Raw genomic sequence first — 25,885 nt, forward strand, 5'->3', positions numbered from 1 at the left:
TTCAACTTTTGGGGGTCTGATCCCCTTTACAATGCATTCCAATATTTCTGTATTGGAATGCATTGGCTGTATTTGTAATACAGTGTGCTTTACACATACAGCTTCCTGCTTGTGAGATTCAGGGGGCTGGATCTCACAGGCTCTCCCCTGGAAGGCAGCCCTGATGCCTAAGTAAGGCATCGCACTGCCTTCCCTACTATCAGGTCCCTGTCACAGCAGCACGGGAACCCAATGGCAGCTCCGATCCTCGCCCGACATCGCACGTGCCGCAGTCAGCGCTGACCGCGGCACATCAAGGGTTAATGCGCCGGCATCAGTGATTTCAACGATGCCGGTGCATGCAGCAGGGGTCTAGCTATCAGTGACTCCTGGACCCCTGCCGCTGATCGGGCGGGCACAGCTCCTGCACCCGTCCGATCACCATGAAGTACATGTGCGTCACGGGTCTTTAATCCCAGACAGAAATCACGTACATGTTATTATTTTCCGTTATAACATGGTAATATTGGAAAACAACATAAAACTTAAGTTGTAATGCAAAAGGGACACTTTAGGGACCTTTCATTTTGCATTCCGTAGTAATAGAAGTCTATGGGAGCATAACTAGTTACAGTTGTCTTGTCTCTTTTATACCTTGTGGTCAAATCTCTTTGTTACTCAATTATGGTCCTTAAAAAGCACATGAGAAATAGGGCCCTGATGCAGATTTTGCATTGGGGCCCTGCTTCTCTGAACAACTTGGGTTCCTTGCATTTTTTATAGATTGTTGCAAAAATGTTCACATTGTAATACAGTATGCAAATCACACAACTTAACTAGTCTGTTTCTCTTATGTTTTTAGGATTGTTCTCATAATAACAAGACATGTTGAAAGTCCTGAAGATCGCTTGTTTCGTTTTTACGTGTGCAGTTGTAGGATTTCTCATGAAAGCAGTCAGCAGATCACATCGAAAAGAAAATGATATAAGTGATGCATCTGTTATGTCTGTTCATCCCCTCACAAATATACTCAGTGGTGGAAATGGAATCCTTTTTGTAGAAACAACAGACAGAATGGAGCCACCATCCTTGGTCTTATGTGCAATTGAATCAGCAGCTCGAGTGTATCATGATCGACCAATACTCTACTTTATGAAGGGGCTGCATGATATAGAAACCGAAGAAGATATAAATAGAAGCAGGAATCTTTTTCCGTCTCTCTCGTCTTTTGATAATGTCTATATACTGCCTCTGAGACTTGAGGAATTGTTTAATAATACACCTCTTCAGTCATGGTATGAAAAGGTATGTAGATGCTACTAAAAAATGTGAATGTTACACACAAAGGATAATAATATTCTATGAACTTGCATCTTATATGTAAGAGTGTTTCTCTGACAGATTCTGCTGACATTTTAATCACTTTTTATTCAATCTTTTGCGGGAGGTGGTGACCAAAAAATGGCGAATGAGCAATTTTAAACTTTTTACACCTTTCATTTATTTGCCACATGGGATAAATATGTTTTATATTTTAATAGAACAGGGGTTTTCTGTTCACATAGCCTTATGAGGGCTTATTTGTTCTGAGACAAGTTGTACTTTCTAAAGACACCATTTATGGTTGCACACAATTTAGTGGGAAGCATAAAAAAATTCCAAATGGGAATGTGTGATTAAATTTACCTGTTACCCTTATTCTCCAGGTCAGTACGATTACGATGATACAATACTTGCATCGTTTTTTTTGTACGTTTTAATACTGAAAATAAAATGAAACACCTTGCAAAAATATGTTTTTTTTCATCACCATATTCTGACCCCTATAACTGTTTTGTAGTAATGTGTACGGAGCTGTACTAATTTGAAGTGTGTGTAACTTTTTTTATCATGTTTTATAAGAAAAATTTGGGGAGTTGAAGCGACAAAAAATGGCACTCAGGCACGTGGCCCTGAGATGGTGAGGGTGACGTCAGTAACGTGCAAACAGTAGTGGATCATTATGTAGCCAAGCGTACGTGGGAGATGGGTGAAGAGGGGGCTTTGTCATCATCAGTAGAAGAGTGTGGCAGCTTGTGCGTGAGGCAGCAGCTGTGCCATCAGGGTGGTAGCGTGGCCGTGAGACAGCAGGTTGGCAGCAGTGTGAGATCTGTAGCCAAATGTGCCCTAAATAGATCACCTGCTACCAGGGCCAGTGCTTTCATAGAGGCACGGGGGGGCAATTTCCCCCGGGTCCCCGAGTCCTTAGGGGCCCCCAGAGCCGGCCCGCAACTAACTTAAAGTCTATTCTATAATTCTTTCTGTGTGGGACAGTGTGGCGGCACTACTAACTCTGCGCAGGAGTCCCGGGCGGCAGGCAGTCTGGTCCAGAGTAATGTAAAGGAGGGGCCCCCAGAGCCGGCCCACAACTAACTAAAAGTCTACTCTATAATTCTTTCTGTGTGGGACACTGTGGCGGCACTACTAACTCTGCGCAGGAGTCCCGGGCGGCAGGCAGTCTGGTCCAGAGTAATGTAAAGGAGGGGTCCCCCTCCAGCGGCCGCTGTGAGCCCCGCTCTGCCTGCGGCTGCCTGCCTCTTTAAGAGACTTGAGACTGAGAGCAGTGGCTGTGAGCGTGTCGCTGCTGCCGCATGACAAAGGCAGACACGACTTTGTGTCTGTCTGACGTTGCCACAGCTCCTCCCCCAGAGCAGAGAAGAAGGAGCAAACGCCAGCCAGCCAGCCACAGCCTACAGACTCTGCCAGGGAAGGCCCGCCGCCCACACACAGAAGAGTCAAGACAGGCAACCAAGTTCCACTTCTAAGTAAAAGTTCAGAACAGTTACTGGCAGGTTGGTTATTTATAACAACTGGATCCATCCCGTTCCCACCATCTCACCCGTCCCAGTGCCAGTGTACTAGCCCGCCCTGGTTCTGGACAGTTGGACTGGAGAAATGTGCATTTTGGGGGGAGGGGGCCAGTTACTTGTAGGTTGGTTAATTATAACAACTGGATCCATCCCATTCCCACCATCTCACCCGTCCAAGTAAAGAAAAAGGAAAAAAATCACCGCCTAGCTGCTACCGAAATATACTGTACAGACCAAAAGTTTGGACACACCTTCTCATTCAAAGAGTTTTCTTTATTTTCATGACTATGAAGGCATCAAAACTATTGAATTAACACATGTGGAATTATATACATAACAAAAAAGTGTGAAACAACTGAAAATATGTCATACTCTAGGTTCTTCAAAGTAGCCACCTTTTGCTTTGATTACTGCTTTACACACTCTTGGCATTCTCTTGATGAGCTTCAAGAGGTAGTCACCTGAAATGGTCTTCCAACAGTCTTGAGGGAGTTCCCAGAGATGCTTAGTACTTGTTGGCCGTTATGCCTTCACTCTGCGGTCCACCTCACCCCAAACCATCACGATTGGGTTCAGGTCCGGTGACTGTGGAGGCCAGGTCATCTGGCGCAGCACCCTATCACTCTCCTTCATGGTCAAATAGCCCTTACACAGCCTGGAGGTGTGTTTGGGGTCATTGTCCTGTTGAAAAATAAATGATGGTCCAACTAAACGCAAACCGGATGGAATAGCATGCCGCTGCAGGATGCTGTGGTAGCCATGCTGGTTCAGTATGCCTTCAATTTTGAATAAATCCCCAACAGTGTCACCAGCAAAGCACCCCCACACCATCACACCTCCTCCTCCATGCTTCCCAGTGGGAACCAGGCATGTAGAGTCCATACGTTCACCTTTTCTGCATCGCACAAAGACACGGTGGTTGGAACCAAAGATCTCAAATTTGGACTCATCAGACCAAAGCACAGATTTACACTAGTCTAATGTCCATTCCTTGTGTTCTTTAGCCCAAACAAGTCTCTTCTGCTTGTTGCCTGTCCTTAGCAGTGGTTTCCTAGCAGATATTCTACCATGAAGGCCTGATTCACACAGTCTCCTCTTAACAGTTGTTCTAGAGATGTGTCTGCTGCTAGAACTCTGTGTGGCATTGACCTGGTCTCTAATCTGAGCTGCTGTTAACCTGCGATTTCTGAGGCTGGGGACTCAGATTAACTTATCCTCCGCAGCAGAGGTGACTCTTGGTCTTCCTTTCCTGGGCCGGTCCGCATGTGAGCCAGTTTCTTTGTAGCGCTTGATGGTTTTTGTGACTGCACTTGGGGACACTTTCAAAGTTTTCCCAATTTTCCGGACTGACTGACCTTAATTTCTTAAAGTAATGATGGCCACTCGTTTATCTTTACTTAGCTGCTTTTTTCTTGCCATAATGCAAATTCTAACAGTCTATTCAGTAGGACTAGCAGCTGTGTATCCACCTGACTTCTCCACAACGCAACTGATGGTCCCAACCCCATTTATAAGGCAAGAAATCCCACTTATTAAATCTGACAGGGCACACCTGTGAAGTGAAAACCATTTCAGGTGACTACCTCTTGAAGCTCATCAAGAGAATGCCAAGAGTGTGCAAACCAGTAATCAAAGCAAAAGGTGGCTACTTTAAAGAACCTAGAATATGACATATTTTCAGTTGTTTCACACTTTTTTGTTATGCATATAATTCCACATGTGTTAATTCATAGTTTTGATGCCTTCAGTGTGACTCTACAATTTTCATAGTCATGAAAATAAAGAAAACTCTTTGAATGAGAAGGTGTGTCCAAACTTTTGGTCTGTACTGTATGTATATGAGATATGCACAAAGTTTAAAATAAGGTATATTAAAGATGCATACAGTAAGGTAGGGGACTTTAGTACGCTTAAAAATAAGAACTGAAAGCAAGTAAATACCCCTTACCAATGAAAGGAAAAACCTTTAGTATTCAGTAACTATATGATTAAACCATCTGATATCTGGTAGATAGTATTAAATGGGGAACGCTAGAAAATATTCAGAAAAATGTATAAAAGGTGATATGCACAACACTCACTTCACCAGGGAGGGGTGTGATGGGATAAAGCTCAAGACACCAAAAACAACCACCTCCCTCGCCTGGCTCTCTTGTAGAATAGCTGGAAGATACAGCAGTCCAATGCTTTATACTTCTGGTATATTCCTTTAATAAATCACTCAGGTAGGCTCAACACGTTTCGGGGAATGACAAACCCCTTCCTCGGGAGCAGAGAAGGTATTAAGCATATACAGAGTATTTCCTACTGGTATCTGCGGCTCATTTGCCAGAAACCCTGACATAACCTGAGGTGGAACGCACTACCGGCTGATGCGTTCCACATACCGGAACTACAGTCTCCGCCTGCCCGCGCCCCAGGAGGTAACATTCTCCTGTTCTCCCTACATTTCCAAATAGGGCCGACATTCGTACCATCCACTATATATTATATATTCTGTGCATACAATCATGTGTCTGTTCTGTTATCTTTTTTATCTTACTACTGACGTCACTTCCGGGACCGGAAGTGACAGTGATGATTTTTCTGGCGCCAAAAACGCCTTCTGTTTGAATGAGTGCCCTATGCTATATTTAGATGTATGTTTCATAAAATACTCTGTATATGCTTAATTCCTTCTCTGCTCCTGAGGAAGGGGTCTGTCATTCCCCGAAACGCGTTGAGCCTACCTGACTATTAAATGAATATACCAGAAGTACAAAGTATTGGACTGTCGTATCTTCCAGCTATTCTACAAGAGAGCCAGGCAAGGGAGGTGGTTGTTTAGGGTGTTTTGAGCTTTATCTCTTCACACCCCTCCCTGGTGAAGTGAGTGTGGCGTATATCACCTTTTATACGTTTTTCTGAATATTTTCTAGCGTTTCCCCATTTAATACTATCTACCAAATGTCAGATGGTTTAATCATATGGTTACTGAATACTAAGGGTTCTCCCTTTTATTGGTAAGGGGTATTTACTTACTTTCAGTTCTTATTTTTAAGCGTACTAAAGTCCCCTACCTTACTGTATGCATCTTTTATATACTTTATTTTAAATATACATATATTTCGGTAGCAGCTAGGCCCACTTGGTGATTTTTTTCCTTTTTCTTTACTGTATTGTCACTATATAGCACTTCTGCTTATAGTTCATCACCTACGGCTGCCCTGCTTTGTCCTAGCATTCTACCGTGTCGGGGTCATCTGGACCCAGGATTATTCCCTAGTTGTTATACACCTCTCTCTACCTTGGTCTCCACCCCTGGCGCCCTGCGTGTATATACTGCATCTCCTTTCACAGGATTAACCCTCTCCTTTTCTTTCCTAACCTCGACTCATCCAAGTGCCAGTGTACTAGCCCGCCCTGGTTCTGTTTGGACATTTGGACTGGAGAAATGTGCATTTGGGGAAGAGGGGGCCAGTTACTGGTAGGTAGGTTAATTATAACAACTGGATCCATTCCATTCCCACCATCTCACCCATCCCAGTGCCAGTGTACTAGCCCGCCCTGGTTCTGTTTGGACAGTTGGACTGGAGAAATGTGCATTTGGGGGGGAGGGGGCCAGTTACTGGTAGGTTGGTTAATTATAGCAACTGTATCCCATTCCCACCATCTCACCTGTCCCAGTGCACTAGCCCACCCTGGTTCTGTTTGGACTGGAGAAATGTGCATTTGGGGGGAAGGGACGCACAAATGACTCATGATGTGCATGTGCTGGCACTGTTGGAGAAATGTGCCATGGGGGGGCGTGGGAAGGATAGATTTGCTGCTAGTGCACTGCCACTGGGCCAGTGGCACTGGTCCATGGTCATGGAGACTGGAGTGGGAGAAATGTGGGTTATGGATGGGGGAAAACATTTAGAGGGTTAGTCCGAGACACCCCTGAATGGAATTCAGGTGGAGTCAAAGAGTAACTGGCGGGGCGCCAAAGGATGGATCTATAGGAAGTTAAAATGAAAATTAGTAAGAAAAATAGGAGAAGGTAGCAAGAATAGGGTGTTCGGCTCAAGAGAGGCTGTCGGGGGTGGTCACCCATGTGTGGAGGACCCACTACATCGGGAGTGAAGAAACAGGAGAGGTAAGGTATATATATATATATATATATATATATATATATATATACCTTAAATGGTGACTCCACTAGAGGCACCAATCGGATATGTAGTGCTATATTCCAACTATAATTTTCTAGTCGGGGGTGGAAATTCCCACCTTAGAGCATCTGGTGCATCAGAGACAGAGATAAGGTCATGGGTATATAAACCTATAATGGTGTCTACAGTTCCCTTCAAAGTATCAGCATGACAATAGCAGACCGTCAGTCCGCACTATTCAACATTGTCTAAGTAGAACATTAAAAACAGTGGGAGGTGAAACAGAGATAGAAATACACATCTACTCACTTCACTAGGTAGGGGTTCTGTAGGATAAAGCTCAAGACACCTATAGAACTGCCTCCCTCGCCTGGCAGAGCTCTACCTGTTGTTCATCACAATAAAGGAATTAAAAGAAGTACCTGTTAAGAAATCTAAACGTCCCTCTGGTACCCCTGGCACCAAACTTCTAGTATCGGCTTGGTTTGAGTCTTGTTCTGACGTCAGGAGAGTGCTTCACTTAGTAGGGATTAACAGACACAACAATGATGTACTAAATGAACGCTCTGAAGTTTATTTTTAATGCACACAGGTTACATAGAGGGGGTTTTACCCCCTTTATTAGCATATCAACATAAGTTATGTATTCAACTTATCATATATTAACACGTTCTATTCCACAGGCAAAAAAGAGCAACAAAAACAGAACTCCCATATAAGGGATATTGTCCGGGAGTAGTGCCAACTGCCAAAGAGATAAGAGTCATTGTTACAGAGAACAGAAACTTAGTGTAACGGATCTCCTAGCACCCCGACCGGGTACCTCCGTCGATAGATGCTCCTAGTGCTTTCCGAGGACTCCAAGCACTCCACTTGACACTGTACGCCCTGCAGACCCCACGAACCGCCGCAGCTTGGTTGGGGTCTCACCGTCCTCCACCCACGCTGGACCTACGACAAGGCTCCAGGCTCCAGTGGGTGAACCTCTCCTACAGCCAGAGAGCAGGAACAGCTCTTACAAGAGCTAGTAGTTATGCCAGGGGAGTATAGCAAATCGTCAGCGTATAGCAATCCCCCAGTTTTGATCAGTTATCCAAACACCAGTCTCAACATGATGAAGGATAAAACAGGAACACTTTATTGAGGGCTACCCGCCTGTATTTATGCAGGTCTCCATCTGGTGGACACGCCCCCAGGGGACCAGAATGGAGACTGCAACACACCGAACAGATCCCCACAATGCATCATGGTTTCCTCCTCTCTGCCCCAGAGACAACCGAGGAATAATCCAATTATCTCTCAGGACAAAGGGGAGATCGCCAATACACACGTGGGGACAACAGGACATAAATCATCATTTAAACACACAATGTCACACCCTCCCAGCAACCACAGACATTTAACATATTCCCAGATAGCTCAAGTCTGAGTGCATATCATTAGGCGAATGGCACTCAGACCACACAAATACAATTAAACTAGCCATCTGGGTACCCTCACATAACAAAATACAATTCCAAAGACAGATTTAAGCTGTGCGGCCGGCCTGTCTTCTTTAAAGTTAGTATGGGCCATAATCCTGAGGCAGGAGGCTGGCAACCAGCCCCCTCCAAAACACCGTGGCGAGGTTGGTTTCGTCACACTTAGCAAAAATCAGAATTCGTTTTAACATACAAAAACATGGATTCCTTTCAAATCCCCTCTTAGAACCTTTAGGGCTGTTTCACACGAGCGGATGCCGTGTGTGACATCCGCTGCGTGAATGAGAGACAAGACCCGCTGCGGACAGCAGAAGCACAGAGCATAAACATGATTGATAATGCCCCGTGCCTCTCTGTGATCTCTTTACTACAAAATCACGGTGACAACTTTATCTCACTGTGACTTTGTAGTAAAGAGATCATAGTGAGGCATGGGGCATAATCAATCATGTTAATGCTCCGTGCTTCTTCTGTCCGCAGCGGGTCTTGGCTGTCATTCACTCAGCTGAAGTCACGCTGGGGCCAGTATTATTTGGTATGTATGTGCAACAGGCGGTTGGATCAGTCAATACTCGGCACACTCCACCCTTCTCTGCAAGAATCATATCCAACACCATTTGATTCTGGAATGTCATGATTGAGTCTGCTTGTAGTTCTTCTGCTACCCCTTGTAATGCATTTCTGGTATTTTTTGCAAACCATTGCTGATTGTAGTATATGTAATTTATCCAATCCACATTTTTATTCACAGTAATGATGGGAAATATTGATTCAAATCCTGCGGCTACTTGATCTCTAGCTTTGAACTCATCTGGGACCCCTCTTGGAACACCTATTGCATCTATATACACATGGGGATCAAAACTTGAAAGGGGGATGCTTCTTTTATTTATCTTTAGCACCCCTTTGTCTGTAATATCTGATTCAGTAAAAATGTGCATGTTCATTATAACTTTGGCAAGCGCACATTCACCTTTCCAGGCACCTTCCAGACTGGATCTTATTTTTCCATCTCCACAGATCCAGTACACATCTCCTATGGAGTATACTTGGTTCTGAGTGAGGGATATATTCAGATTGCTGTATTTATAACAATAGCCTTTGGTGAAATTCTGTACATTCCTCCCATGTGTACTCCCTTTGTAACATGTGCAGTTACTTGGATATACCTGAATACCTGCCCCATGGCGAGGATTTTTCAACACCAGAGGGTATTTTGACTTCCATTCTGTACATGCACTGTGGTTATAAGACATATTAACAAAAAGAGTCAAAAAACATTCTTCAACACTTTCTAGTAACACTAGGGGTACGGTACCTAGGTGCGGCTTGGCAGTGCACCGCATATGTAACAGTTACTTTTATTCACAGAGGCTGCACTATACTTCATCCACTCTAGCCACAAATTAGGATCAGAAAAACCTGTCTTCATGGCTAAAGTATCCTCATATGTGGGATCAGATATGGTCCTTAGGTTTTTTGGAGAAACTATATGTGGGGCCAGTGGGTTTTTAGGGACATTTGTAATGGGTTGATATTCTTTAGATTTATACATATCTCTAAGTCTGTGTTACAGATCCCCACATTTTATGGAAGTACCATCCTAGTACATAATCTCCTTCAGGGGGTGATGTTTACCAGGATTTTCTATGGTTAGTTTAAGTTTCATTTCCTGTGATTTTTTTGGGGGGCAATATCATACACCGGAGAATGAAGAAGTGTCCATATAGCATGTCCCTCCCTCAAGGAGTGTCATTCTAGTTAGAAGGGACTTAGAATATCTATCCTTTCTCTTGAGGGCGCTTTTCTGGTTTATATCCCCATTCTATCCCGGTATTCCATCCCACTGATCCCCGGTATCCACAATTTTTTCCCTAATATGAGTCTGTTGCGCAAACATAGGCCTGTCCTTGTATATAGGCTTTAGAGCAGTAATTATAGTAATAACATGTTTTTAGTATATCACAAAGACAAAAGGTGCAGGTGGCTACGTGAGTGTTAGATGAATTATACCAAAAGGTGATGACACCGCCCTTACTAGTTGCGGCTACTTCTCCCATACTACTAATTGGTAAAATCAACAAGATTATTGAAGCAATCTTAGTCAGTACATTCAACCATTTCCCAGAAAAGAGTGAGGAGCTCATCATGTTGGAGGTCAGGGCTCTCTGCCCCCGTTAGTACCCCTGGGCCTCGTTGGAGGTTAGGGCTGTCATCCCCTGTTAGTATATCTTGTCCTTCTTCAAGGCCAAGGCTGTCTGCCTCCGTTCCTGCCTCCTCTCTTGCTCTCACAAGCTTCACTCGGGTGGCGTGGATCCAAGTTGGAGATTGTTCAGTCAGCATGGCTGTTCTGGTTACTGCGACCACAGTAGTAGGTGGGCCATATGCAAAATCACCTTGAGCTCTTCCTTTCTTCAGTGTTTCGACCACCACCTCATCCCCCACCCTGTATGGGTGGGTGGGTTCCTGTGGAAGAGAGGGAGACTCACAAGCAACTTTTTCCTCAGTTTTGTTAAGTGCCTGTATCAATTTGGTGACATATTATTCCCTTATTAAATCAAGGTCTCCTTCCTGCAATATCATTGGGCGTCTGGCCCAGGGGATGGGGAAAGGCCTTCCCCTCTTTGCAGACTAACCCTGTCTTAGGATTTTTCTGCAATACTGGATAACACCAGTCTTGCCGTTCCTGTTCAGTGGCATATCTTTGAAGATCAGTAAGCATTTGTGACATCTGAGGGGTTAGAGGTGCCAGACATGGCATCTCCCAATGGTTACATTGACCTGTGGGGTTGCATTTGGCCACTCGTTTCGCCTCCTTATCTGCCAACTGTTAAGAGGAGACTGTGTGAATCAGGTCTTAATGGTAGAATATCTGCTAAGAAACCACTGCTAAGGACAGGTGACAAGCAGAAGAGACTTTTTTGGGCTAAAGAACACAAGGAATGGACAATAGACCAGTGGAAATCTGTGCTTTGGTCTGATGAGTCCAAATTTGAGATTTTTGGTTCCAACCACCGTGTCTTTGTGTGATGCAGAAAAGGTGAACGGATGGACTCTACATGCCTGGTTCCCACCGGGAAGCATGGGGGAGGAGGTGTGATGGTGTGATGGTGTGGGGGGGTGCTTTGCTGGTGACACTGTTGGAGATTTATTCAAAATTGAAGGCATACTGAACCAGCATGGCTATGACAGCATCTTGCAGCGGCATGCTATTCCATCCGGTTTGCGTTCAGTTGGACCATCATTTATTTTTCAACAGGACAATGACCCCAAACACACCTTCACGCTGTGTAAGGGCTATTTGACCATGAAGGAGAGTGATGGGGTGCTGCGCCAGATGACCTGGCCTCCACAGTCACCGGACCTGAACCCAATCGAGATGGTTTGGGGTGAGCTGGATCGCAGAGTGAAGGCAAAAGGGCAAACAAGTGCTAAGCATCTCTGGGAACTCCTTCAAGACTGTTGGAAGACTATTTCAGGTGACTACCTCTTGAAGCTCATCAAGAGAATGCCAAGAGTGTGCAAAGCAGTAGTCAAAGCAAAAGGTGGCTACTTTGAAGAACCTAGAATATGACATATTTTCAGTTGTTTCACACTTTTTTGTTATGTATATAATTCCACATGTGTTAATTCATAGTTTTGATGCCTTCCGTGTTAATCTACAATTTTCATAGTCATGAAAATAAAGAAAACTCTTTGAATGAGAAGGTGTGTCCTGTGGGAGTAATCTGCCACGGTGGTAGGGGGAGGAGAGATGTGAGGCTGCGAAGGCACTGCCATTGGCCCATGGAGACTGGAGTGGAAGAAATGTGCCATGGGGGGAGGAAAGGAGAGATGTGCTGCTGCCAAGTGCCACTGGACCATGGGGTGGGAGAAATGTGCCATTGGGGGGGAGGAGAGATGTGGTGCTGCCAAGTGCCACTGGCCCATGGAGTGGGAGAAATGTGCCATTGGGGGTGGATGGAGGGTGGGAAGTGTGCTGCCATGATGGAAGGGGGGAAATAATGTGACACGAAGGGGGTGATGTAAAAAGGAGGGGGTGATGACGTGACATTGATGGGGAGAAATGTGACATTGAGGCCGGGGGGCATCATTGGGGGCACTTTTTAGTGGCACATTATTAGGTGGCACTATGGGGGCACTTCTTGCCGGCACATTATGTGTAGGCACTTTTGGGGCATACAAAGAAGTGGTATGTTATATGGAGGGCTCTGTACAGTGGCATTTTATACAGGAACACATTATAGTGGGTACTATGGGGAAGGGGGGAGAGGAATACTATGGGGTCATCTACGGGGGGCTCTAAGAAGGTGTATTTTATACTTGCAAATTATGGGGGACACTGAGGGCATTTACTGGGGCACTATATAGGGGCATTTTATACTGGTACATTATGGGGTACTAGGAGAGAGGGTGGAGAGGAGCACTCTGGGGGCATTTACTGGGGGCACTATATAGGGATATTTTATACTAGCACATTATGGGGGCACTATGGGGACATTAGCTCAACTGGGGGCATTACAAGGGGGTATTTTTTACTGTCTATTATAAGGAGAATTATTTCTACTGGGGGGGGGGCATTATGATGGGTTTTATTACTCCCCCATGGTATGACCCCCTAGTAGCAGCACCATCCTCTCCCTGCTCTGCTATTCCTCTGCCCCTTCTCCAAATCAGATTATGAAATCTCTATCATTAGGATAAAACACAACATCAGCTCCACCGAGCCCCCCAGCCAAAGTGTTGAAGTGGCGTCCGAGATCCCCAAGGGCTAAGCCAAGTAATTGTAAGTGTTCATGTGGAATATGTTTGTTATACACATATAGCCTACACTGTGCCACACAATATATTGTTTCTTCTGTATAAACGTCCACAAATTAAATCTCCAGACTGATTGATGAACGAGATGTGTGGGCCAGCCATGATTAAACCTATTTATTGATGACACCCAGTACTGTTTTATGGTTTTATCGATATCACCGACGTGACACTCCTAGTGAGGGAGGAGCTGCATGCAGCCACTGGGGTCTCCCTCCTGTACTCTTGGAGTGATATAGGGTAAACTGAAACTCTGTATTATTAAATTCACTTTAATACTTAAATATAAAAATAGACTTGAACATAACTATATATATATTTTTAAGTATATTGTAAGATTACTGGGCCAAGATGAAGCGATTCTATCACAGCGGTTCTCAGAAAAGGAAAAAAGCAGAAGAAAAAAAAAGGGAAGTTGGAGACCTATCCAAAACTAACATCATTCTTTCAACCACATTGAGAATCATAGCAAGTTGAAGCTTCAACATCCAGTGATGAAACTCCTTTACCACCAGCCACATAAATGGGAGAGGAAGCTCAAGGTCACGGATCCAAGGACACAGTCTCTTCTGTGGATGCACAGATGCAATGTGGAAGTGAACCAGTCACCACTAAACCTGCTGCAGAAAGCACTAATTCTGCTGTTTACAAGCCACGTTGAACAACTTTCAATAACCATTCGCATTGTGAAATGTGAAATGTCAGTTGGAGCATCAGTTTTTGAGCACTTTGCTGGTTTCCATGCTGTGGAAGAAACAACTGAGGAGGCCTTGTGTGATGTGTTTTTAACCCCTTAGGGACCCATGACATACCGGTACGGCATGGATCCCAAATCCTTAAGGACCCATGACGTACCGGTACCTCATGGCTTTAATTCGCGATTCCAGCGCCGCGGGGGTTAATCGCAACGGGATGCCAGCTGAAATCATTCAGCCGGTATCCCGTAACAATGCAGGGGGGGGGGGTCATTTCTGCGTTTCCGGTCCATTCGGGTGTCCTGTGACCCGATGAACCGGAAAAAGACTGCGATCTGTGGCGTGATTACACACCAATAATCGCAGTGCGAAGATTTGCAGAGGCAGTGCTGGCCCTGGTACTGAACTCTGCTGTCCAGGGTGCTGATTGGTGCAGGGGAGAGAGGCGCGAGATTCAAACTTCCTGCACTCCTCTCTCCCTTCCTCTTCCTGTCCAGCACCCTGAACATGCAGCACCATTCAGCACCAGCTCCTGCGTCCCCCTAATCGTAATCCATCATGCTCCTGCACCCATCCCCACCCAGGTAGGTTAGGGTCAGTGAGGGAGAGGTACCATTAGGAAGGGAAAGAAGGGAAAAGTTAGGAAAAAAAAAAATATTACTTTTACACAAAACTTTCTTTGATCCATCTATCAGACCCCAGACCCCCCCCCCCCCCCCTGCCACTTGCCCGGCCCACCAAATAAGTTCACCGGAGCCCCCTGCCGATGAACTTAGCTAGTGTCCCCCAGTGGACTTTGAGCCTGAGATTTCGGATTTTGCTGGCAATCCTGGAATCCAGATTCCCACAGTGGGGTTTACTGAAATTGACTATTTAAGTTTTTTTTTCAGTAACCCACTGGTGAATCTGATGGTGGAGCAGACGAATCTGTACGCCCAACAGTTCGTCGCTAAAAACACAGGCTCATTTTTGGCTGGACGCCGGTCAGTGCAGCCGAGATGAGGACATTATGGGGCCTCGTGCTGCATAATGGTCTAGTCCAAAAATCCAGTGTCAGGCAATACTGGAGTGGGGACGTCCTATACCAGACCCCACTGTACAGTATGGCCATGACACGTTTCCGGTTTGAGGCCATCCGGAAATGTCTGCATTATTCCGATAATGCAGCATGTCCACCCCGAGGTGATCCTGCCTATGACCGGCTGTATAAGATACGGCCGGTCATCGATCACTTTGGGGCCAAAGTTGAACAGGCCTACATACCTGGAAGGGAGGTCGCGGTTGATGAGTCTCTCGTTGCAATCAAGGGGAGACTCGGTTTCCGCCAATATATTCCCACAAAGCGGGCGAGATATGGCGTGAAGCTATACAAAATTTGTGAGAGTACCTCAGGGTACACTTACAAATTTTATGTGTACGAGGGGCGAGATTCCCGTATTGAACCCCAAAATGTCCCCCCACTCTGGGTGTTAGCGGGAAACTCGTGTGGGACCTTATGTACCCACTGCTGGATAAAGGTTACCACTTGTACGTGGATAACTTTTATACCAGCATTCCCTTGTTCAGGTCCCTTGCCGCCAGATCCACGTTTGCTTGTGGGACCGTGCGGAAAAATCAACGCGGCCTCCCTGCCCACCCCCTCCAGGTACCTATCCCAAGGGGTGAGACCCGTGCACTTACCAGTGCAAACCTGTTGCTGGTCAGGTATAAGGACAAGAGGGATGTCCTTATGCTGTCCACAATCCACGGTAACAGCACCACCCCTGTCCCTGTGCGAGGTACCACGGCAACGGTCCTCAAGACTGATTGTATCGTCTACTACAATCAGTATATGGGAGGAGTTGATCTCTCTGATCAAGTCCTCAAGCCATATAATGCCATGCGCAAAACCCGGGCATGGTACAAAAAAGTTGCGGTCTACTTGGTACAGGTTGCCATGCACAACTCTTTTGTACTATCCCAAAGCGCTGGCAGCACAGGGACATTCCTCCAGTTCTATGAGGCAGTCCTCAAAGACCGGGAAAGAGCAGGCCGGAGTACCTCGGGAACTGGAGGCGCCCGGATCGTCCCTAGCCAACACTTTCCAGGTGTGGTCCCCCATATTGGAAAGAAGGGACGAACCCAAAAAAGATGCAGAGTGTGTCACAAGAGGGGGATACGGAAGGACACCACTACTCAATGTGACACGTGCCCCGATCATCCGGGCCTCTGCGTTATCGATTGCTTCAGGGAGTATCACGCTTCCATGGAGTACTAAATTTTTATAATCCCATACAGTCCACTAGAGAACATAAAACACTATGGCTCTCAGACTTTGGAGACACAGAAACAATTTTTTCCCCCCAAAACAATATTAGTTTTAGAGCAGGCATCCTCAAACTGCGGCCCTCCAGATGTTGTAAAACTATAACTCCCAGCATGCCCAGACAACCTACAGCCATCAGTAGGGCATGGTGGGAATTGTAGTTTTACAACATCTGGAGGACCGCAGTTTTTAGGATGCCTGCTTAGTGTCTCCAAAGTCTGAGAGCCATACATATTGGGCATCGTCGCGTGCATAAAAGTCGTCACTATAAAAATAACTTTTGACCAAACGCCTCGGATGAACGGTGTTAAAAATATAAAATAAAAACGGTGCCAATAACACCAATTTTTTGCCGGTAATAAAGCAAGGGTTAACAGCCAAACAAAACTCAATATTTATGGCCCTGATTCTGTAGTTTGCAGAAACACCCCATATGTGGTCGTAAATGGCTATATTGCCGCACGGCAGGGCATAGAACGAAGGGAACGCCATACTGTTTCTGGAAGGCAGATTTTGATGGACAGTTTTTTGTTTTTTTACACCATGTCCCATTAGATACCCCCGTGATGTAGTCTAGACTAGAAACTCCAAAAAAGTGACCCCATCTAAGAAACCACACCCCTCAAGGTATTCAAAAGTTACTTTACAAACTATGTTAACCCTTTAGGTGTTCCATAAAACTAAATAGCGAATGTAGAAACAATTTTAGAATTTAATTTTTTTTTTTACATTGCCTCAAAAATCATATTTACCCCTAAAATAGTCCCAAAACAACAACCACCTTATCCTGTAGTTTCCTAGATGGGGTCCCTTTTATGGAGTTTCTATTCTAGGGGTGCATCAGGGGGCTTGAAATGGTACATGGTGTAAATAAACCAGTCCAGCAAAATCTGCCTTCCAAAAACCATATGGTGTTCCCCTTCTTCTATGTCCTGCCGTTTAGCCAAATAGTAGTTTACGACCACATATGGGGTGTTTCTGCAAACTACAGAATCAGGACAACCCATTTTGAGTTTTGTTTGGCTGTTAACCAATTTTTTCCAGTAATAAAGGAAGGGTTAAAATGGAAAATTTTCTAAAAAATTGAAATGTCTAAATTGTTTCTCCATCTGTCATTAACGCTTGTGGAACACCTAAAGGGTTAACAAAGTTTGTAAACCCAGTTTTGAATACCTTGAGGGGTGTACTTTCTTAGATGGAGTCACTTTTTTGAAATTTCTATTCATGGGGTGCAACAGGGGGCTGCAAATGGGACATGGTATAAACAAAACCAGTCCTGCAAAATCTGCCTTCCAAAGCCCATATGGCGTTCCCCTCCTTCTATGTGCTCCCGTTCGGCCAAACAGTAGTTTACGACCACATATGGGGTGTTTCTGCAAACTACAGAATCAGGGCAACCAATTTTGAGTTTTGTTTGGCAGTTAACCCTTGTTTTACTCCTGGAAAAAAAATGATTATATTGGAAATTTTTTTTAAAAAAAATAGAAATTTCTAAATTGTTTCTCCATCTGCCATTTACTCTTATTAGGTTTATATTATCTAAGCCTCACAATATGACTTCAAACCTGAACTGGTCCATAAAAAGTGGGATTTTGAAGATTTCTGAAATATTTCAAAATTTGCTTCTAAACTTCTAAGCCTTGTAACATCCCCAAAAAATAAAATATCATTCCCAAAATGCTACAAACATGAAGTAGACATATGGGGAATGTAAAGTTGTCACAATTTTGGGGGGTATTACTATGTATTACAGAAGTAGAGAAACTGAAACTTTGAAATTTGCTATTTTTTTAAAAACAATTGTAAAAGTTGTATTTTTTTGTCCAAAAAAAATAACTTTTTTCACCCAATTTTATCAGTGTCATGAAGTACAATATGTGACGAAAAAACTATCTCAGAATGGCCTGGGTAAGTCAAAGCATTTTAAAGTTATGAGCACTTAAAGGGACACTTGGTCAGATTTGCAAAAAATGGCCAAGTCCTTAAGGTGAAATAGGGCTGAGTCCTTAAGGGGTTAAAACACCAGGATGAACTGAACATAAGTATTGATAACTGCAGAGGTCAGAGCTATGATAATGGCAGTAACATGAAGGGGAAGAAACAGGGTGTCCAAACAAGGATTTTGGCCATTAATAAACGAGCATTGTTTATGCGCTTCAGCAGTCATACTTTGAATTTAGCAATACTGGATGCTGCCAAATCTTCAGTTTTTTCGGTGACTTTTTTGGCGTTTTACAGAGAATCTATGTTCTTTTTAGTTCCTCTACACAGCGGTGGGCTATCTTGAAGCAGAACTGCCCTCGTCTCACTGTCATACCCCTCTCTGACACTCAATGGGAGTGTCGGATTGAAAGTGTTAAGATTCTGCGTTTTAACCTAAGGAATGTTGTTTCTGCACTTGAAGATCTTGTCATCCATGCAACAACAAAGAAAGATGACGTGACAGCTGCAGCGGCTAAGAGCCTTTCAAAGGAGATATCTTCAGGTCAATTCACTCTCTGCACTATGGTATGGTATGATGTTTTGTACCACATTAATGGTGCCAGCAAGCTCTTCCAGAGTCCAAGTATTGGGATGGATGTCCTAACAAAAGAAATTGAAGCAGCACTGGAATTCTTGCAAGAATACAGAGATACTGGTTTTGAATAAGCCCATTCCATTGCTAAAGACTTGGGAGAAGAAATAGGTGTGGAATTTGTGTTGCCCATCAAGAGAAAAAGAAAAAAAAAAATTTGACTATGAGGGAATAGATAAGGTGAACTGCACCCCAGAAGAATATATAAAATGATTTTTCTTACTACCCCTGATTGATGTTGCCCTGACAAGCATAAAAAAAAAAGATTTACTCAAGTAAACACTTTCTACAATCTTTTCGGTTTCCTGTTCAGTACAAAGGAGATGAAGGCTGCTAAAGATCAACAAAGACTGGAAGATTGTTGTAAACACTTCTCAGAAGAAATGGGGGACATTGATGCTAATGACTTGAAGCTATAAATAATTACTGCCATAAGAAGCATGCCTGATGACGTATCCGATTCCACCCTGAATATGTTAAATCACATATACAGAGCCAACCTTTTGGATCTGTACCCAAATCTCAGTGTGGCCTTTCGTATCCTCCTGAGTGTGCCAGTTACAGTGACATCTGGAGAGAGAAGCTTCTCACGTTTAAAGCTAATCAAGAACTATTTGCGATCCTCAATGTCACAAGATCGGCTAAATGGCTTGGCGGAGATTGCAATTGAGCAAGACATTTGCAGAAATCTAGATTTCTCAAAATTGATAGAAGAGTTTGCGTCAGCAAAAGCCAGAAAGTTTCACTTTTAAGAAGTCATAAAACTTTATTTCAAAGCAATAATTATGTTGGTTCTCAAACCATTGCACTTTAAAGTATTTATTTTTGCTTGATGTTGCAGTATTTTTTTAAACGTTAAGTTAAAACAATTCATGTTAAATTATTTGTTTATAATAATTCTATTTATTTATATTTGTTTATAATAATAATATTTATTTCTATATGGTCATTCTAATTATTTTGATGGAAACAATTTGGTTATAGCTTATGTTGATGTTGCATTTACTTACCTGGGATTACTTATTTTTTTAATTCCCATGTCATAGTTGATGTAATTGCACATAATTTAAGCGTACTTTACTTATTTCTAGGCCACTGTAAAAATGTTTGTTCACATGCCATAGGTTAATTTTAAATTAGCAAACTTATATTTATCCGAACATTTGTTAGAGACCAGTTTCAGGCATCATTTTAATTTGACTATTGCATGGTATGGTTTACATTGTGTTTTTGTTTGTAGTGTGTTATGTCCCCATTTGAAAGAAAATGCCTAAATTTTCCCTACAGTGGGGTTTTAAGCCTACCCGAAAAATCTAACTGCACTGTTTATTTGGAAAAATACTTTGGTACTTGGAAATTTTGATATTTAGTTCCTTTTTTGTTGCATTTATTTATTGTAATAATAAATATTAAAGAATTTTTTACTTGTACATGTTGCTTTGCCACTTGCATTTGTTCACAATACGGGACGTTAAAGTCATTGTTTTTCGCCCCAGGGCCCCATTTCACCTAGAACCGGCCCTGCCTGCTACGCAGGAGCCTACCTGTCTGGAAAGAAATAGCAGTGCACAGGTTCACGGAGGCAGCGGTAGCAGACAGTCAGCATGGGTTGGTGGGGTGAAAATGCCATACTCAGTAATGTGGGAATTTTTAATCAAGCCTCATGCGATTCCCACCCTCACCACTCTGTGACTGACCACTATGTTGACTCCTTATGAGATTTTTTTATGCAATTCCCACCCTCACACTCTGAAACTAAGCCACTTTGTTAACTCCTTATGCGGTTGCAACCATCACCACTCTCTAACTGGGCCACTGTATTGACTCCTCTTGCGGCTGCCACTTCAACACTTTGTAACTGGGCCACTGTGTTGACTCCTCTTGCGGCTGCCACTTCAACTGTGTAACTGGGTTACTATGTTGACTTCTCAAGTGGTTGTCACCTCACCACTGTGCCACTGGGCCACTGTATTGACGCCTTATGTGGTTGCCACCCCCCAATAATGTAACTGGGCCACTGTGTTGACTCCTCATGTGGTTGCCACCCTCCCCACTCTATGATGGGGCCATCATTTTCCCTGTTTGGCCTTGTTGAGATTATCATTTATTTTAACCTTTTCTGGTCTGCCAGAAGGACAGAAAAATAAGAAACACAATGGATCCTGTCTTTGAAGTAGCCATAAGGCCTGTATCACACAGTCCCTATTTTGAATGAGGATACGCTCATGAATTGGAAGCCAAAAGCAGGAGTGAGTACAAGATGCAAACTTTCAAATCACGTGTCATCTCTGTTTTGGTTTTTGGTTTTTTGGCCTTAGCAATATTGATGGATTACTGACCAAATGCTGACCATGTGAGGCGGATGCTCAAAAAGACAGAATCCTTTATTTTTCCATTTAGGTTGTTCTTATGACAGATGAGAAGAAGAGCAAACTAAACAGTGACTTCCACACAAACTTACTGCCGATGCCCTGTCCACTCGGCTATAAAGGCACTACTTACTTGTATCAGGATGTAACAGAAAAGGTTCTGTTGAAATCTATGTGGAATCAGCTGACGACGGTGTAAAAGTTGAAACTTGGGCCTCTGCATGTTTCTTTATACCTGATGCTAACATTGGCCCCTTAACTGACTCAAGAAATTAACTATGAAGCGATTTTAAGAGTGACACCTTTAATCTGCCAGTAATACAGACGCAAAGTAACTATTTCACTACTACAGCGGACTTCCTATGCATGTCCCTGCAAGGCACAGTGTTTTAAATTTGGATATAATTGCCCGCAGCGGTCCTATATGCTACCCATTTGTCCCATATTTTGGTACACCTGGCAAGCATTATCTTTTAATATATGCACCTTTTTCCAGGCGGAGGATCTCAGCCATTCTGTTCAAATATTCAGCCCCAGATGGAGGCTGGGGTCTAAGCCAGTATTTATCAAATAATTTCCTGGCCTGGAAGAACAGACACTGCACTCCCAAGCGTGAATTTTGTTTTTTAATGTCCAATATTCCCAGCACACATGTCCTCAGTCCAGACGGGACCACAATTTGATATGCTTCTTTAAAACTGGTTAACACACCTGTCCAAAAATTCCTAAGCTCTCTACAGTCCCAGAACATGTGCATCAGACATGAAGGACTCGCCCCACATCTAGGGCAGGAAGCATTGTTCCTAACCCCGATCTTGAACAGAAAGGATGAGGTGAATAAGAAATAATTGGGACATAAGCTGACCCTCGCACAGTGATAACTGAGGTGTCAGTGCCATATTTTTTTTTGCCTTCCTCTGGATCAACTTGCGGGATAACAGGCCGAACTGGATGGACAGATGTCTTTTTTCGGCCTTATGTACTATGTTACTATGTTACTATGTTACTGCTTTCCATTGATCCTCTGAAATAGAACCCACCTCCCCCTACCATTTTTGTTTGACCACCAAGGGATCATGCTGCACAGATTTCACAAATAAATTCCTATATATGGATGATATTAGTCCACTCGAGTAGTCACTTTTGAAAATCTGTTGTAACAGTGGAACTGTTGTGCATGTAAGCAACATAGACTTTTCCTGAGCCTGTAATGCGTGTTGTAACTGATAAAAATTGATAAAAGGCCGTATGGGGAAGGGCAAACTTATTCCTGAATTGATCAAATGATTTAAATACACCATCTCTTTGCTTCTAATACAAAAACCTCACACCCTTCCGTTCCCATGGAAAGAACCCTTCCATGCGAAATATTTCAGACAACTGAGGGTTTCTCCACAGAGAAGTGACCTGAGTAAAGCCCCGTATAGACAGCAAGTATCAACACTCATGCTAAACCTTATATATCAAATTAAGTGTAAGATATCCCACCAACTTAGCAGAGAGGCCACTGTGCTCCAATAGGGCTACAGGAGATTAATCTTCTAGAATGTGTGCTATTAGCCGCACAGATGCGTTATCCCCAGGAGTGGATGGGAGAGAGAAGCCAGCAGGGGCCGGGTCTAAGCCAGCAGGGGCCGGAAACAGAATGGACTTGTCCCAATTTATACGAAAACCAGACCTGTCACCAAAGTCCTTTAGAAGAGACATTATGGGGCCCAACGATCCTTCCACATCTCCCACGTATATGAGCATGCCATCTGCATACAGGAACCCGCGTTCTTCTCTTGTTCCCATGGGGAATCCCACAATTCTATCTGAAGATCGAAATAAGCATGCAAGTGGCTCAATTGCAATGGTGAATAGAAGAGGGGACAGTGGGCATCCCTGAAGTGTACCTCTTCCCAACTCAAACTTCTGATGTAACACCATTTCTTTTGGAAGAGATTTTCAAGCTACTTAGTGTACTCCGTATAGACAGTCACTTAGATTTCACTGTGATTTTTGTAGTGTGATAAAAATGTCTAGTTTTAACATCTTCCATGGATTTTGATCCAGGGTATCCATCAAGCTACTTGGTTTCTGTCGATTTTTGGCAGGTGTCAGGAAGGGGATAAATAGATATTCCTATCTTACACATTTATGATATATTCAAAGGATTGTGGGGACTCTAAAGGATAAATTAAGCATAAAAATCCCCCACCTTGTCGATAGAGTGCTATACTTATTAGAGATTAGAGTTTTGAAAAATTTGATTTGGGCAGCTTTGCTGAAGTTCTACAAGAAATGTGATATGTCAGGAATCAATTCATCATGAATTATTATAAATCAGATATTTCCAGACTACTTTGCTGCGGGCAGGTTGCAGCCATGCTGGTGTGAAGAACCATGTGGCCAATTAGCCTTCAGCTACCTTTCATTTAATAATGGAGACTGCACTGTATAGTCATTCTTCATTGTTAATGTCTGCCTTTAATGCACCTTTAGGCTTCATTCACACGTCCGTAGAACACGGATTGGTATCCTGCTTAGTGCAGGAGCGCACAGCGTCATTGGTTGCTATGACGCTGTGCGCTTTGTGCCACCGTAGAACAGTAATACACTCGTATGAGCTATACGAGTGTATTACTGAAATGCGACGGCAGCACAAAGCGCACGGCGTCAAAGCAACCAATGATGCCGTGCGCACCTGCACTAAGCAGGATGCCAGTCCGGTATCTCACGGACCCTGTACCATGGACATGTTAATGAGGGCTTAATCAGGGGCTGTACCCACTTCTCCAACCCCAGCCTACAGGTGGGAGCCCTTTGTCTACTGTTGATGAGAATATGTCATCAGGAACATCCAGCTCCTCCTTTCTCTGCATCTTGCAGACTTTCCTAGGAAATGGAGACTTTGAAGGATGATTTGGAAGAAGTAAAGCTAGTAAAAGATGAGGATGGCCATCATTAAGACCTGGCCCCCTAATGTGTGCAGACTGGATGGTATTGATTGGCATGCTGGCAGTGGAATAATAGAGGTTTCCATCTTATTAGTATTGAATTACATACAGTAGATATAAAAAGTCTGCACACCCCTGTTAAAGTGTCAGGTTTCTGTGTTGTAAAAAAATAAATAAGACAAAGATACATCTTTTTAGAACTTTTTCCACCTTTAATGTGACCTATAAACTGTACCACTCAATTGAAAAACAAACTGAAATCTTTTAGGTGGAGGGAAGAAAACAAAAACAAAAAATAATAATGTGGTTGCATAGGTATGCACACTCTGATAACTGGGGATGTAGCTGTGTTCAGAATTAAGCAATCACATTCAAAATCATGTTAAATAGGAGTCAGCATACACCTGCCATCATTTAGAGTGCCTCTAATTAACCCCAAATAAAGTTAAGCTGCTCTAGTTGGTCTTTCCTGAAATTTTCTTAGTTGCATCCAACAGCAAAAGCCATGGTCCACAGAGAGCTTCCAAAGCATCAGATGGACCTAATTGTTAAAAGGTATCAGTCAGGAGAAGGGTACAAAAGAATTTCCAAGACATTAGATATACCATGGAACACATCAAGTGGAGAAAATATGGCACAACTGTGACATTACCAAGAACTGGACGTCCCTCCAAAATTTATGAAAAGACGAGAAGAAAAATGGTCTGGGAGGCTACCAAGAGGCCTACAGCAACATTAAAGGAGCTGCAGGAATATCTGGCAAGTACTGGTTGTGTGGTACATGTGACAACAATCTTCCGTATTCTTCATATGTCTGGGCTTTGGGGTAGAGTGGCAAGACGAAAGCCTTTTCTTACCAAGAAAAACATCCAAGCCAGACTACATTTAGCAAAAACACATCTGAAGTCTCCCAAAAGCATATGGGAAAAGGTGTTATGGTCTGATGAAACCAAGGTTGAACTTTTTGGCCATAATTCCAAAAGATATGTTTGGCGCCAAAACAACACTGCATATCACCAAAAGAACACCATACACACAGTGAAGCATGGTGGTGGCAGCATCAAGCTTTGGGGCTGTTTTTCTTCCGCTGGAACTGGGGCCTTAGTTAAGCTGGAGGGAATTATGAACAGTTCCAAATACCAGTCAATATTGGCACAAAACCTTTAGGCTTCTGCTAGAAAGCTGAACATGAAGATGACTTCATCTTTCAGCATGACAACAACCGAAAGCATACATCCAAATTAACAATGGAATGGTTTCACCAGAAGAAGATTTAAGTTTTAGAATGGCCCAGCCAGAGCCCAGACCTGAATCTGATGAAAAATCTGTGGGGTGATCTGAAGAGGGCTGTGCACAGGAGATGCCCTCACAATCTGACATATTTGGAGTTTTTTTGCAAAGAGTAGGCAAATCATGCCAAGTCGTGCCATGCTGATAGACTCATACCCAAAAAGACTGAGTGCTGTAATAAAATCAAAAGGTGCTTCAACAAAGTATTAGTTTAAGGGTGTGCACACTTATGCAACCATATTATTTAACTTTATAGTGGTGTAGAACACTGTACCTTGCAGTAACATGCATAGGGAGTCTGCTTTGATAGTGAAATACTGTGAGTCAGTATGAAATGCAGATGACATGCATCACTCTTAAGCCTATTTCACACGAACGAGTATTCCGTGCAGGTGCAATGCGTGATGGAATGCATTGCGCCTGCACTGAATTCGGACTCATTCAATGGGTCT

The 25,885-nt window shown here is 43.5% G+C and overlaps 1 protein-coding gene across 1 annotated transcript in view; it reads left to right on the forward strand.

Annotated features, from left to right (window-relative positions):
* Window positions 1-864: 864 nt before the first annotated feature.
* LOC122935235 (alpha-1,4-N-acetylglucosaminyltransferase-like) overlaps window positions 865-25,885 on the forward strand; it is a 125,454-nt gene continuing 100,433 nt past the window's right edge. Inside the window, exon 1 of the mRNA XM_044290998.1 lies at window positions 865-1,284. Coding sequence (XP_044146933.1) covers window positions 865-1,284 — 420 coding nt within the window. The remainder of the gene's footprint in view (window positions 1,285-25,885) is intronic.

This window comes from Bufo gargarizans, chromosome 4 (assembly GCF_014858855.1).
Source record: "Bufo gargarizans isolate SCDJY-AF-19 chromosome 4, ASM1485885v1, whole genome shotgun sequence".
NCBI classification, from domain to species: domain Eukaryota; kingdom Metazoa; phylum Chordata; class Amphibia; order Anura; family Bufonidae; genus Bufo; species Bufo gargarizans.